The sequence below is a fragment of the Mirounga angustirostris genome, unplaced genomic scaffold (assembly GCF_029215605.1).
Source record: "Mirounga angustirostris isolate CCGP_5_RB_7025 unplaced genomic scaffold, mMirAng1.0.hap1 SCAF_3, whole genome shotgun sequence".
Lineage (NCBI taxonomy): Eukaryota > Metazoa > Chordata > Mammalia > Carnivora > Phocidae > Mirounga > Mirounga angustirostris.
This window is the reverse complement of record NW_026991711.1, coordinates 185,475,797-185,490,561: the sequence shown is the minus strand read 5'-3', so window position 1 is coordinate 185,490,561 and position 14,765 is coordinate 185,475,797. Positions and strand designations below refer to the sequence as shown.

General features: G+C 42.1%; 1 protein-coding gene across 5 annotated transcripts in view; it reads left to right on the top strand.

Annotated features, from left to right (window-relative positions):
• Positions 1 to 12,981, top strand: part of PID1 (phosphotyrosine interaction domain containing 1) — a 225,584-nt gene extending 212,603 nt beyond the window's left edge. For all 5 annotated transcript variants that reach the window (XM_064587203.1, XM_045867800.3, XM_045867799.3 and 2 more), the window contains one exon: positions 10,837 to 12,981. In XM_064587203.1, the coding sequence (XP_064443273.1) occupies positions 10,837 to 11,313 (477 nt within the window). In that variant the 3' untranslated portion in view covers positions 11,314 to 12,981. The remainder of the gene's footprint in view (positions 1 to 10,836) is intronic.
• The last annotated feature ends 1,784 nt before the right edge of the window (positions 12,982 to 14,765 follow it).

Genomic DNA, 14,765 nt, shown 5'->3' with positions numbered 1-14,765 from the left:
CCACTTTTTTCCAATGGTAACACTGCAAAACTGTCATGTAATACCTCAGTCATACTCCACTCATCTTTTTCAGCTTTTCCAAGTTTTACTCATGATGAGCGTGTATTTAGTTCTATGCAACTTTTGCATGAGTGTAGGCAGGTTTCCAGTCCTGCAGTGAAGATTCTAAACACATCCCTCACAACAGTGAGTCCTCATGTTGCTCTTCTTTAACCTCACCCTCACGCCACCCCTGACCCCGGCAACCACCAATCTGTTCCCCATATCTAAAGTGATATACAAATGGAATCCTACAGTCTGTCACTTTTCGGGATTGTTTATTTTCACCCAGCAGAATTCCCTGGAGATCCATCTGGGTTGTTGCAGGTATATTTCAATAGTTCATTCCATGGTAGAGCTGTGTCATAGTTTACTTAACCATTTGTCTGTCGGAAGACATCTGGACCGATTCCGTTTCTTGGCTATTGCCAATAAAGCTTCTGTGAACATTCGTGTAGAGGTTTTGTCTGAACAAGTGTTCATTTCTCTGGAATACATAGTAATTCCATGTTTTGTTCACCTCAGTGTACCTCTCTTGTTGCAAACCTTCACTGGCCTTTGATTAAGAGCTCAAGACTTACAGCCCAGAGATTGGTGTGTTTATTTTATTACCTCCAACCAAATGTTGTCTGGATGTGATTCTTTCTAAATGTTTAATGCCTTCTCTGGTCCATTTCTAACGAATTGTGCATGAAGCAAAATGAATTGGTAAAGTGCTACAAGGACTAAACTTGGTGACATTTTTCACCTGCCGCCGTGCTTGTCCCTTGAATCCATTTGTCAGGATAACTCTCAAGCAGTGTGCTCCATATTGATTTATCATTTTGAGAATCTTCTCATTGTGAACATTTTGGGGCCTTGCAGAGCTCTGCTGAATGTCTATCCCTCTCCAGGATACTCCCCTGAATTGAAAGCAGAAGGAGAGATATCAAACTTGTCATGAATTAATTGCTCTTGTCCTACTGAGGGACAGATTTGACCATCCTTGAGCCAGCTCACCAGAAGGGGCCCGAGGAGGGGATGTATGTTTCAGTGTGGTGTCACTTTTATTAAGTGACTTTGTCTTCAGGGGCACACTTCAGTGCCTTCCAGATAAATCGCTTCTGTCTTTGACAATGACAATGACAGTATTTCCAACTTCATACATCCAAGAGCCAATTGACAGGACAAATTGCGCATTGGTACTGCTTGATAAGCTCAAGATGGGGCACAGTGTCTCAAATCACTCTACGTCATTGGAACGAAGATGTAGTAATATGAATCATAGAAACACATCTATCACTTAAACACCTAATTGTGAGACAGAAGCTGTATTTAACAGCCGAAGCAATGTTCGTCTCTTTATTAGAGTGCAAAAATAGTATTTAATTATTTTTTGATGTTGGGTCTTAGTAAATTTGCTTTTTCCCCCCATGACATACATTTACATAATAAAAGGAAACCATCTCCCAGTAAGATTTCTATTAATATTTTTATAGATTCTGTCAACATAACACATGCAAATATTTGGAAAGACTTGCTAAACAATAAGAAAAGTATCTTAATATTTATGACCTTAGGAAAGTTACTGAAATAAATAAATATTACTGAACAAAGGAATATGCATAAATGTGCACCAGAAGATATGCACTTTGGAAAACCTAAATTTGTACTGCCAGCATTGTTGCTAAGAAGAAAATTAAGAGTAAGTCTGTGAGCCTTTCCAGGTCATCACCATCCCCTTGGGGATAACAAAAATGTGCTGTTTGAGACAGGCTTACCTTAGGCCACCAGTCTCATCCTCTGCCTCTGGGTCAGCCGACTAAACCTGGCCAAACAGATATAAGACAAAGACTTCAAAGCATAGCCTTAAGGGAAATGGCAACAATTGCTCCTCATCCCTGTCTAGCCAAAGGAGAGCTGGGTCTACTCCTGAAGAGGTCTGCCAAAAAACAGGCCCCAGAGTGTACCTAAGATTCACTTTGGAGAAGAAAATCCTCATTTTGATCCAGAATCATCTGGGCTTCTTAGGGATGACCTACAGAAGTCTGAAGGGCTGAGGAGTAGGACCCTGGGGGGTAACCAGAAGGGATTCCCAGGTCTGCTGAGAGCTGAGCCCTGGCCTCTCAGGCTGGCCTTTTGAGGCTCTCCTGCCTTTGTGGAGGGCTCTGTAAAGCCCTGCTCACCATGCGTGCGGCTCCCAGAGCAATTCCACATCACATGCTGTCTGGCTTGTTGGTATATATACCACCCACAAGGGCAAGGTTGGAGCCAACACAGCACATGCTTAATATTTGCTCTTTGGAATTGTTCTTTGAAGTAGGGATTGTTTGCTTTCTAAAACACCATTTCAAAATTCTTTAGGAATAGGATATCTGAATATTAAGTATGCATTCTTGTCTCCTTCCTTCAATTATTGATGCTACCTAGCATCCTTGTTTAAACCCCTGAGTTATGCAAACACATCTTAGGTTAAGGACAGTTTAACTGATTCCAAATTCCTTTTTGAATGTTAAACAAGCCCTGGCAGAGTGTCTGTCACCTTTCCATGTTCCTGATGGGTCTCAGTGTGGACAGCTGAAGAAGTGGCCAGAGAGAAGATAGGTGACATAAGAATGAAAAGAAAAAAAAATTTTTAAAAAGGGTCTAGATCCTCTTCAAGGAAGATTGGGGTAGAGGGAAGAATCTGGTCCTTGGGGTAGAAGCACTGTGTCCCACATCTTTTTTTTTTTTCAGGGACCAGCTGTGTGATGTGTAACAAAGGGATGGTGTTAGGCAGGTATGAATGGCCCCATTGAGCACTGAAGACCGAGAATGTTGATGATACACCTTTGAATCATCAGGAATTTATTGCAATATAATTATCAATACTTTGGGTTTAAACACTGGGAACGCTTGTTATTTGGATCTCCAAAATGAAGAAAGGAGAAATCTAAGAAAAGTGGAATAGATACTGAGTAGCCTAAAACAATGCATCATTTTACTCCAATAGTTCATTAAAGGCCAATCAGTTTGATGTGCCTGGAACGTCCTGAGAGTGAAGACATAGATGTCAAGGGAGGCCAAGAACCCCTTCTGTCCAGGGCAAGTGTCAAGTCACCAATGGTGTTCTAGTTGCCAGGCCATTTTGTTTGGGAGGCAAAGTCTGCCTTGGTCATCTACCTCTATATCTTTCTAGTTCCTACTCGCCTTCCCTTCTCCCTTGATGCTCTTCCAAAGCCCCTCTCCTGCCTGGCCTTCCACCACAGCAACATCTGAGGAACCAAAACCACAGTGAAGGTAAAAATAATGAGCCTTCATGGAACACAGATTGATCCAAGGAACGGACTCTAAATGGGGATTTTTTTTTTTTTTTTTTGTCCCCATTGTGCTGTATGAAAGGCCTTTTTGAACCTAAGAGAAGTTTTCTGGATTCATTGAAAATGCTCACAAAGGCATGTGTGTATTCTTGTCGCTAAAGCTAGCCTTGCCCATGTCAGGTTTAGTCCTGTAAGCTTTGTCTGTGTACTGACAACATAAGCCCCACAAGAGGGCAGAGAGTTATATTGATTCTGTTCACTAATATACCTAGTTCCTAGTAGGTGCTCAATACATACTTATCAAATGAATGTGCCTTTAAGAAGTTTAATTTTCAAAAAAAATTTAATTTTCAAGCCCCAAGCTTATTACTTTATTTTCTTTTCACAATGACTTCATAGGTTTTCCTGTGAACAGCATTTATTCTTTAATACTTCCTTCATGGCTTACAGCTTGTAATACAGTTTCAAGGTCATGATTAGCATTATGTCTGCCTTTGCATTGGGGATTGTTAGGAACTCGTTATGTGGATCCATCCCCGCTCTTCAGAGTGTCTAGTGGTTGCTTGCTTTGCTGCAGCCAGCAAGGAAGGAGACAGTTCAAGCTGGGATTGTGAATCTCAATGTTCTGTCCCATTTTTCCACAAAGTGCAGTAGGAATTAATATCAGAGGAAAAGAGTTTGACTCTGCTGTTGACTCAGGGTTGGCTCTTCTTTTTCTTATCTTCTGCCTTATAACCCAAATGCTATTAGAATTCCCAGTCAAGTATTCTCCTTCTTGAGTTCATATCATGTTATTTTATGTCAGCTGAGGACAGCAAGTCTCCTACAGACAACGAAAGAACACCAAGGATTTTTATATCCCAAGAAAGGCCTCTGGAGAAGCTTTGATCTGGATGTGCCATCCTGTAGAAACCTCACAGTAAACTAAACCAAAGCTGGGCTCGTGTGGTTGTGCAGTTGGGTTTGTCCATCTTGGAAGGTCTAAGATCTCCAGGAAGCCAGGTGCTTGGATTCTTACATGATCATCTATTCTATCCCACCTCTTTATTTTGGGGCCCCTGTCATTAGCCTCGCCATCCCACTATGTGGTCTAGGATAAGATGGGTCAGGGTCCTAAACAAGGGGTTTTCAGGCCAGAATGAAATATTGACTGGCACCAAGAGGAAGGGATGGTGCTAGCTTGGTTGGCCAGAAGGCTCCATGTCAGGCAACCAGAGTCTGTTTTGCCACAGATGAAGAAAGAATGGTGATTCATGAATGGAGAGCTGGCTGAGCTGTTGGAAAAGTCCTGGGTGGGAAGGAGAGCTTCTGAGGATACTAGCCTCTCCTGACTGACACTGGGATTGTGGCAGGTGCTCTGGTGGGCCCCTCAGCTCCATGGCCTCTATGGATTTTCACACGTCGTGAATATTCTCCAATAATTTTTTCAGTCGGGATTGGGCAAAGCCCATTCACACACATTGCAACCGTCTGTGTCTGAGGCATCAGTGTATGCCATTGAATGACACATGGGGAAAAACTTTCATTTTTTTGCTCTGCTTGTTTATTTCTCTCTGAATGATTCATTCTTAGTAAGTTTCTTGCCCAATGCCTGTTCCTGCAACCATAGAAAAGATGTTAGTATTTACTGCATATTTCCAACTGGTTGTTACTCCCCTGGAAGACTTCCCGTCATCTTCTGAGTCCCTTTGTTCCTACACCCTGGGAGGCGACAACTTAAAAAAAAAATCTGTCTACCATTTTGGGCATTTAGTGACCAGTTTAGTGACTCAAGGTTTCTCGTCTATTCTGTGGCTCTGGAAGATTGCAGCCCATAAGGATGAGGCTCAGAAGGGACTTATTCATCTAGAAAACATTCACTTCTTTCATAGATGGGCAGGAATAACAAGATTCTGCTTCACCAGACCTGAAACGGTGTACAGCTATGTTGGCAGCAGAACTTCCTGAAGCTGCCTTGCACATTGAGTCCTTTGTTTTTACTCCTAGGGAGGAAGTGCCCACAGAGGGGTGTGAACGAAAGTCTCCTGCACAAGGAAGATTGTGGCAAGAAGCGATCTCTCTCTATGGAGAGAGTAAATCCCTGCCACAGTGTCGATTTGGAAGGCTACAGAGATAATGCGCTGTATTTGGGGGTTTCTGTTTATTGACACACATAGATCCTGTGGCCTCCTGTCGGTAGAGGATATGGCTGAATGCACAGCATAACGAAGCTTTGGTATTTTGAGAGAGTTGATTTTGTTTTTTAAGTTTTTACTTTTAAGTTTTCCGTTGAAAAACAGAGCCATAGGTATTTTTCTATTACACTATATATCAAAAATTAAAGAGAGAAATTAACATTTTTTAAATAAAGCCTGAAGAGTTGTTGTTTTTTCCAGTGATTTAGAGTCAGCAGTAAGGGTTAATGGCAGACTCTGGAGACCTTAGGGGAAGGTTAGTGAATGCACAGGCAGGTAGTAAATAGTTGACTTATGAGGGGGAAGTGCACAAATTGAGGATTCCAGAACACGGGCCATTATGGATGATAACAGGGCTGATTTAAAGGGGTCATTCTGAGGGGAAACTGTCTTGGTACATCATGTCATCATTTTACATTCCAGTTTTAGGGAAACTCCATTCAGATAATTCTTTTTCCATGTCTCTTTAAGAAATGCCAACCTAGCGTTGTTTCTTTGTATTTATGTTATCTCCTGGGATTTCTGACATCATCAACTCCACAAAGGCAACAAAACAGCGGTGTCCTTGACTTCCCAAGGTTCACCCAGTGACATCAGTTTAGACCCTCTAGCTCATGTTTTATGTTGACTAGATCCTGTAGGAACCAGAGAACAGTTCATGACTGGGACTGCCTAGAAGGGTTTGGACAGAGTTAACTCATTTAACTGAAGAGGAGACTCAGCCAAGAGCCTTACCAAGGCCTGAGGTGAGCAGACCCTGGTCCTATCAAGCAGCAGGACTGGAGCTGCTTATCTATACAATCAGCCATTTTCTGGCATGTCAGGAGCATGTTTGCTAATTCTGTGCTTGTACAAAGAAGGGCTTGTCCGTCCACTGCAGCTTCCGTAGTCTCCATGGAAAATCCCAATCGAGAGCCATCATAAGTTGTGGAAGCCCCAGTGATCATTGGTGTGCTTGGAAGCCCCTGTCAGTGTCACAGTGGAGAGGAGTCATCCCCTAATCCACTTTCAGCTCTCCTCCCTCTGCAGGCTGAGTAATACTTCGCAAGATGAAGCTGACGGAATAGTCGGGATTAGTACTGGGAGAACACGTTTATGCTTCTCTATTTGCAGACAGCTTTTGGAAAGATGCCAAAAGTCTGCAGTTCTGGGATTAAACAGTTTGTTTTCATTGATTTCACTTTAAGTAGATTATATTTTCTTGAGTTTTAGAAATCGCATATTATAAACAGATATTAAATATATTAAATATATGTGTGTGTGTGTGTATAATTTTGTTATTTGTGCTCCATTTTACCTGGGAATTTTAGGAGGTTTCTGAGTCTTTCTGAAATTATACAACAAGGAATAAAATTGTAAAGAAAGGCCTAGGCCCCTAATGGCGTGGAAAAGAGTGTCATTTACGAAAGCACCCCACAAAAGAATGCTATCCACTGTTTGGGAGGACCCACTTCATTTAGGGGGCTCACAGAAATCCAGAATCTCTCGTACAGTCAAAAGATGGGGAAAATGAACAAGTGGCTCGTAAGTGGACTCCAACGGAAACAGCTCTCATCTAATAGGAAAGTGGCTTAGGAATTCAACAGGTATCTTTTTAGGATGTCTTTTCCATGCACTCTTCCTCACAAATCCTCAAAATGTACCTGAAAGCCCAGCACCTTGCAGGACAGAGTACGTGTCCTAGCGCCACCACCTGACCTAGGGGTCTTATCTTGGAAAATGGGCTAGCGGTAATCATAGTCCATTCTGATCCACGGATCCACAGGGTTGTCAACGAAGCTGGTAGACACAAAGTGCCTTTTGTCTAAAGTGTGACGCAAACATTAGGTACTACTTATTCAGCGTCTGTGTGGCTTGATTTGGCTGTGATATATATATAAATGATGGTTTAGGACCTCGTGCTTGATGTGCAGTGTGCTATCCAGGTGACCTTGGTGAAACTGGGCCACTGAAAGGAGATTACTTTCATAATAAGTTTAATACCAAGAGGTTACATCTACGTTCTATGGTCCTACCTCAGAGCTTTAAAATTGTTTTTATATATGTCTACGTAGTAAAAGTAGCTTTCATTATTATTTTAGTAAGCTCTTCAGGCTACTCATCTCTGCCCCCTCCTTCTCTCAAGCACACTTCCAAAATAAAGCTTCATTTCCTTAAAATCTTCAATTTTCAAATCATAAATATTTATAAGAGAGGAATACATTTTTCCGAGTTACATGTATTTAACTACTATGAAATCGCTTTCATTTGGAGTGAATTATCTACAACTTCTAATAAAGTTCTTTAAGCTCATCCCTTAATTATATCATGTTAGAAGGCATTGGCTGGATAACTTTTTTAAAAAGTGTGTGTGTGTGTGTGTGTGTATGTGAGATTAGAGCAAATTGAAGGAGATTTCCTCTCTCTGAAGGCTGTTTCTATCAAATGTAAGTATGATTATTTCTAGTTTCAGTGGCTAGTAAGAAAGAATGCACTTTCACTTCAAGCACTGAAGCTAGTTTCCCCATTTTCTTTTGATTTTCTGAAAGTAAAGATGTTCTAGAAAGGAATGAGGTATTGCAACATGGTACCACTTGGATGAACCTTGAAAACATTATGCTCAGTGAAAGAAGCCAGATGCAAAGGGTCGCATATTATGTGAAAATCTAGAATAGTAAATCCATAGAAACAGAAAGCAGATTGGAGTTTGCAGGGGCTTGGGGGGGGGGGGGGCGATAGAGAGTGACAGCTTCATGGGTGTGATGTCACCCTTGGAGGTGGTGAAAATATTTTGGACAGATCTGATAGTTGTACAACATTTTAACTACTCAATGCCACTGAATCACACATTTTAAGATGGGTAATTTTATGTGATGTGAATTTCACCTCAATAAAAGAGTAATAAAGCTGTTAAAAAAGACTAAAGGTATCCTAAAGTACCCTATACAGAAAGCACATTTGCAGCAAGTGTATAAATCAAGAATTCTCTATTGTACATTTACTCCAACCCAGAGTGACAGGAGCCATCCAACCTGTGGCTCTCCTTGTGGGGCTGTCTGTCTGTGTCATTTCCCCCTTCCGTCTCCTGCCACGTGTTGTCAGTCCCATCTCTGTAATGTCGTCCCCATCAGGCTCCGTCTGTCCTTTTCCTGTCACCTGCACGAACTCCACTCCTGATCCAGGCCCTCTTGCCTCCTGGTTGTGCTGTCTGAGCATTCAGCTACTGCCCAGCCCTTCCCATCTACTCTTCCTGGCATCGGGCAAGTCTTCCAAATTCACAATCGTGCTCAGACCCAGACACTTCTGGGACTGTAGACCTTCCATGGCATTCCCTCCAGAGCAGGGATGTCCCTGCTCCCTGGACTGCATGCAGGGCTGTCTTCCAAAGTTTAGCCTGCTTTCATCCCGTGGCAGCTTACCTCCTGTGTCTTCTCCAGGGCTGCCCTCTGCGGAGGAGGGCTTTCCCCACTGCAACCCCTTTCCTTTCTGCTGCCTCCTCTCACTACCTTCACGTGCTTCTCCTCCCTGGCGTTTGAGAACCCATGTCTTGAAATCCAGTGACTCTCTCCCCTGAGGCCTTCCATCAGCAGGACAGCATCACTCCCTTCTCTGAATCCTCAGGGTACTTTGCCTGTATCCCTCGCCTGCCCTTTTCACGGTCTGCCTTATTAATTACGGTAGAGGGTTAGCAGTTGGCCCAGAACCACCCACCTTGTGAACTGTGGAACTAGGATGTAAATCTTGACTTTGTCGGCTTCAAAGACTGTGCTGTGAGCAAATACCAATGACCTCCATCCTATTGATTTTGGACCTCTCCATCTCCCCCCTCCTCCTTCTCCATCCCCCTTGGCACTTCGCCATTGTACATAATAGGTTCCTGATAAGTATTCCTAGAATGTGCAGCACTGTGCTTCTTTACAAAGAAGTTATTTTTTTAAGGGGCTGTCCAATTAACTCTTGTTTAAGGGATAAACAAACCATGAAAAAATGCAATTGTACGTAACTTCTGTGTTCTACATCTTTTTGTATGTGGCCTTTATAGCCCCACTAAACACAGACATTGATTGGAATCATTGTACCCAAATCTCCTTTCTCATCATTTCATTGGACCTTTTTCTGATCTTGTCTTCCTCAAATTGACAGTATTTACATCTGTGTCACCAATTTTGAACCTAATTATATACTATTTCATGTTATTTCTTAAATGATTTCTTCAGTTTTATGCATTTCCATAATGCCAGTTGTCCAACGGTGTCAGCTCCATGCATTTTGATGACTGAAAAAAAAAAAAAAGAGAAAGAATGAAAATCCCTTCTTAGTATGATAATAAATGAGTGTTTTAAAAGACACTATTTGAGGGGCGCCTGGGTGACTCAGTGGGTTAAGCCTCTGCCTTCAACTCAGGTCATGATGGGGGGTGGGGTCCTTGGATCGAGCCCCACATTGGGCTCCCTGCTCTGTGGGAAGCCTGCTTCTCCCTCTCCCTCTGCCCCTTGCCCCTGCTCACGGGCATGTGTGTGCATTCTGTCTCTCAAATAAACAAAATCTTAAAAAAAAAGAAAAAGACACTATTTGAATCACTTGGAATTATTTGTCTTTGTTTTCATACTGCCCATCTAGCTATTTGATAAGCCAGCATTCCAGTCTTAACCCATCTGTGGATCTTTCCTTTATTATCACTATAACCAGATGCCCATCAGTTTAAAACTTGTTTAGGCTGAAAAACAACTGTGCATTGCTATATTTAAAAAATTATCTTGCTGGTGGTGGGGGAGTTGGGGAAAACAATCATGTTTTAAGCCATAATGTAAATAGAACAGTTTTTGTGTCCTTGGCATTTGCTAGAAGCAAAAGCTTAAGTGAAATCAAACACTGAGAGAATTGTAAAGAGATAAGGAGACAAGTTTAATAAAGATTTTTTTTTTTTTTCAGATACGGCATCCTTTAGACTTCCTCCTGTCATTAAATTCTGCATGTGTTTGGTTGAAAGTAAAATTTAAATGGCTTTATGATTTTAAAGAAATGCCAAATTATGTAAAAAGATGATATTGTTACTCTAACTTGAATTTTAAAAAGGGGTAGGGAGAGGAGAGGGAGAGTGGGTCTCTAGAAATTAGGTTTTTTAAAAATCCAACACTACTTAAGGCATTTCAATACCTTTACCAAGTGCTCAACTTGTGAGGGAGAAAAGATAGAAATTCTGATGACAGTTTTTTGTTTGTTTGTTTGTTTTTTAAGGAGCTGGAAAGATGTCTTTCCACCTGCCCAGAGTGACAGTGTGACTGTCTGAGAACATCTAAGTGAACAACTAGAATGAAGAGCCTAATATTGACCTTTCCCTTTTTCTTCCTCTCTTCCCTCTGCAGGTTACCTATCTGGGTAAAGTCCCCACCACAGGCATGCAGTTTCTGTCAGGCTGCACAGAGAAACCAGTCATCGAGCTCTGGAAGAAGCACACGCTAGCCCGAGAAGATGTCTTTCCAGCCAATGCCCTTCTGGAAATCCGACCATTCCAAGTCTGGCTCCATCACCTCGACCACAAAGGTGAAGCCACGGTCCGCATGGATACCTTCCAGGTGGCGCGCATTGCCTACTGCACTGCCGACCACAACGTGAGCCCCAACATCTTCGCCTGGGTTTACAGGGAGATCAACGATGACCTGTCCTACCAGATGGACTGCCACGCTGTAGAGTGTGAGAGCAAGCTCGAGGCCAAGAAGCTGGCCCACGCCATGATGGAGGCCTTCAAGAAGACTTTCCACAGTATGAAGAGTGATGGTCGGATCCATAGGAACAGCTCATCGGAAGAAGTTTCCCAGGAATTGGAATCCGATGATGGCTGAATGAACTTAGGACACTTCAGCAAGGCAGCATTGGTCAAGGAATTCAAGATGATAGATGAATAAGCAATGATTCAAATTTGGGAAGAAAAGACTGCCAAACTATTGGCTGACCAAGCTTTTTAAATTTAGAAGAGCAATTCTAAATCTAAAGAAATGTATTATTAAAGTAATTACATTACATTGAAATCTGCTGCTGCTGTGACTGTGAGGAGGGTGGGCGTGCGGATGGGAAGGAAAGTTCTAGACTGTCTCCCCCCCCCCCCATTTCCCCATGCCTCCCTGTAGGAGACCTCCATGCCAGTTATCACCATGCTCAGGCAAATACACTGCATCTGTTATTTGATGGACCATTCCAATTTGCCTTATGAAATCCAACAAGAATGTTAGATACACTTATAGGATCCCTAGTCATGGGGAGGGGATATGGGGGGGAGTGCAGGTGCGGAGGCCGCAGAGCTAAAGGGACACCTCAGGCTCATCCTGAGAGCCCCTCTCCCTGGCATGTTGCAGATTCTCTCCTCAGTAAGCAAATCAGCACAGCCTTTATTGAGCTTTACAACTAACAACCTGATAGTTGGCAGTTAATTCACAGTTAAAGATAATGCTTTTATTTACATAAATATATCAAGCAGTACCCTCTTATTGTATTCACTTCATCTCTTTTCTTAGAATACTTGCAACTACTAATAGCTGCTTTCCTCATCCTTCCTCATCCACCCTCTTTCCCCTTCCAACCCAGCCAACGTCCCTAAGGGATGGATTCTCAGTATACACTGCGGGACACAAAAAGGGAAGAAAATAACCAAGCAGATGAAATAAACAATCAAAGTAGGAGTTCAAACAACCACCACAACCACAGAAACCTTGGAAAAAGGGAACGAGTTATCAGCAAGTGAGCAAACTCCATGTAGGCTGTCCTTTGATCAATTCTGATTTATGGTAACTTATTTAGTTGATGGTCCTGTCTGATGAATCCTTCATGGCAAGCTTCAGATCTGATTGGGCATCACCAAGGAAGCCTTGCCCCCATCACTCAATATTGTACTCTAATAGGGAATGTGCTTTATACACCTGGCTTGTCTAGCGAAACTACATCCTAAAGGGAAATCTGACCCCGTTATCTTAAAATTGGTGATATCTTAGGGGCAGAGTTGCCGGTTTGTTCACTGTTTCTAATGAGAAATTCTCACTAAGAGGGCCTGAGATGTCTCAGTTTCATGGATCTTTAGATATCATCAACACAGAGTCAACACTGAAAATTGAAAGTGTTGGTTCAAATACATACATTTAAGGCCGGGAGCAGATGGCTAGTTTTCCGGGTAATGTTGCTCCTTGACTGAAGTCTGTTTTTAATCCCCGTGATGTTAGGGACACTGGGGTACCTTACAGAAGCCTTAAATGAGAGCTCATCCAATCCAGAGAGTAATGGTGTCAGCGTTTTGGTCTGTGTATCTGCGTGTCCGTGTATGCGTTTGTGTGTGTGTACGTGTGCCCCCGTGTATGGGTCCAGTTTTAAGGCATGTAGAATGAGCATGGAGTCGTATTGAGAAGAACTCGCCTCTTGGAGATATTGCTTGCTGTTCTACAACACATGTAAACTATTCTATAGCATAAATGCATTCATTCTTTAATAAAAAATATGTTTGCATTAATAAAGCTGAGGACTTTCATACTTTATATGTCTTTCCTTTTTTAAGTAATGAAAACCTGAAGGACAGAATAGATCAAATTGAGTAAAGAGGGAATTCTTTCTAAAAAACATTCCTACTGGGTCATAAATAACCCATTCTTCCTTGATAGTGTTTAAATAAATCTTGTTTTATTTTCCAATGCCCAATTTATATTTAATTCAATGAGATGGTATCGTGTCAACCATTGAAATAGTTATTCAGTGTGGTGGACTTATTTCAGAGGAGAGTCTTCCGGAACGTTTTGCCAGTGATCACTATTTATAAAATCTTGCGTTTCATCTTGGGAGAACCTGTGCCGAGATCCTGGAAGGTAAACATGGAGTGATTCCTTCTGACAGCACTGGTTAAAAATGTTTCCTGCAGGCCATGATTTCTCAGAATGATCCCATTAATCTAGCAAGGCAGGTGGCCCTGGAGGCTGTGCATCTTGAGCAGTGCCCTTCATGGACTCAGTAACCAACATATAGTCTCCTGAATTGAAAATATGAGAGCCTACTGAAGAGGGACACTCAGTTAAGAATTACCACCCATCTCCTCCCATTCAAATGGTATTTTCCCTCATTGACCTTTCCTCAATTTCAATTTCACTACCTTGCCCTTGAATAGGCTTCTAAGAAGGAGGGAAAAAAAAAAAACAGAGAGAGAGAGAAAGAGAGAGAAAGAAAGAAGAAGAAAGAAAGAAAGGACAGACCCAGCCAGCACATATTTCAAAGCAACGCCATTTTCTTTTTATTTTATTTTATTTTATTTTATTTATTTATTTGAAAGAGAGAGAGCACATGAGTGGGGGAGGGTCAGAGGGAGAAGCAGACTCCCCGCTGAGCAGGGAGCCTGATGCGGGACTCGATCCCAGGACTCCAGGATCATGACCTGAGCTGAAGGCAGTCGCTTAACCAACTGAGCCACCCAGGCGCCCGAAAGCAACGCCATTTTCCTCTCACAGTAAAAGTTAAATCCCAAGTTCACATATGAGTATTCATCGCAGAAAGCGTTTGCTGGTATTTTTTTCGGTGTACTGAGTGTGACATGCTAAGTAATTGGCTCTGATAATATTGCCATGAGCTTTTGCTTAAGATGATTAGTAAGAAATTTAAAGATAAATACACAACCACATCTTTCAAATGGCTAATGAAGTCTTTGGGGACAGCCAGTATTAATTCCCCTCAGAGGGGTGATTCAGACTTCCATTTTTTTTTTTAATGCTTTCTTTTCTCCCTTTCTGCACTGTATGTTCCATACTGGTGATCACAAAGCACTTTCATGTATTTTAACTCATATGTCTCCCCAGAAGGTTTGGCAGTTACTTTAGAGATAAACTCAGATTCAGAGAGATCAAATAACTTGGCTAAGGCAGCACAGCTAGGATGTGTTTGATGGAGACTTTGAACCTTCTGACTTCTGGTCAGGGCTATTGTTCTGTTTGGGCAAGATCCACCTCTTTGGGATTTTTTATTTGCATTCTCCTTAAATCCTCTAGTTTATTTTATTTTATTTTATATTAAGATTTTATTTATTTATTTGAGAGAGAGCGAGGGGAGGGGCAGAAGGAGAGGGAGAGAATCTCAAGCAGACTCCGTGCTGAGCATGGAGCCCGATGTGGGGCTCCATCTCACAGCCCTGAGATCATGACCTGAACTGAAATCAAGAGTCTGACCCATAACTGACTGAGCCACCCAGGCGCCCCTCCTCTAGCTTATTTCAAATTAGCATTCTACACCACTATAAATAAACATCCTTTGCTATTTGTTTTCAAGTACTTTT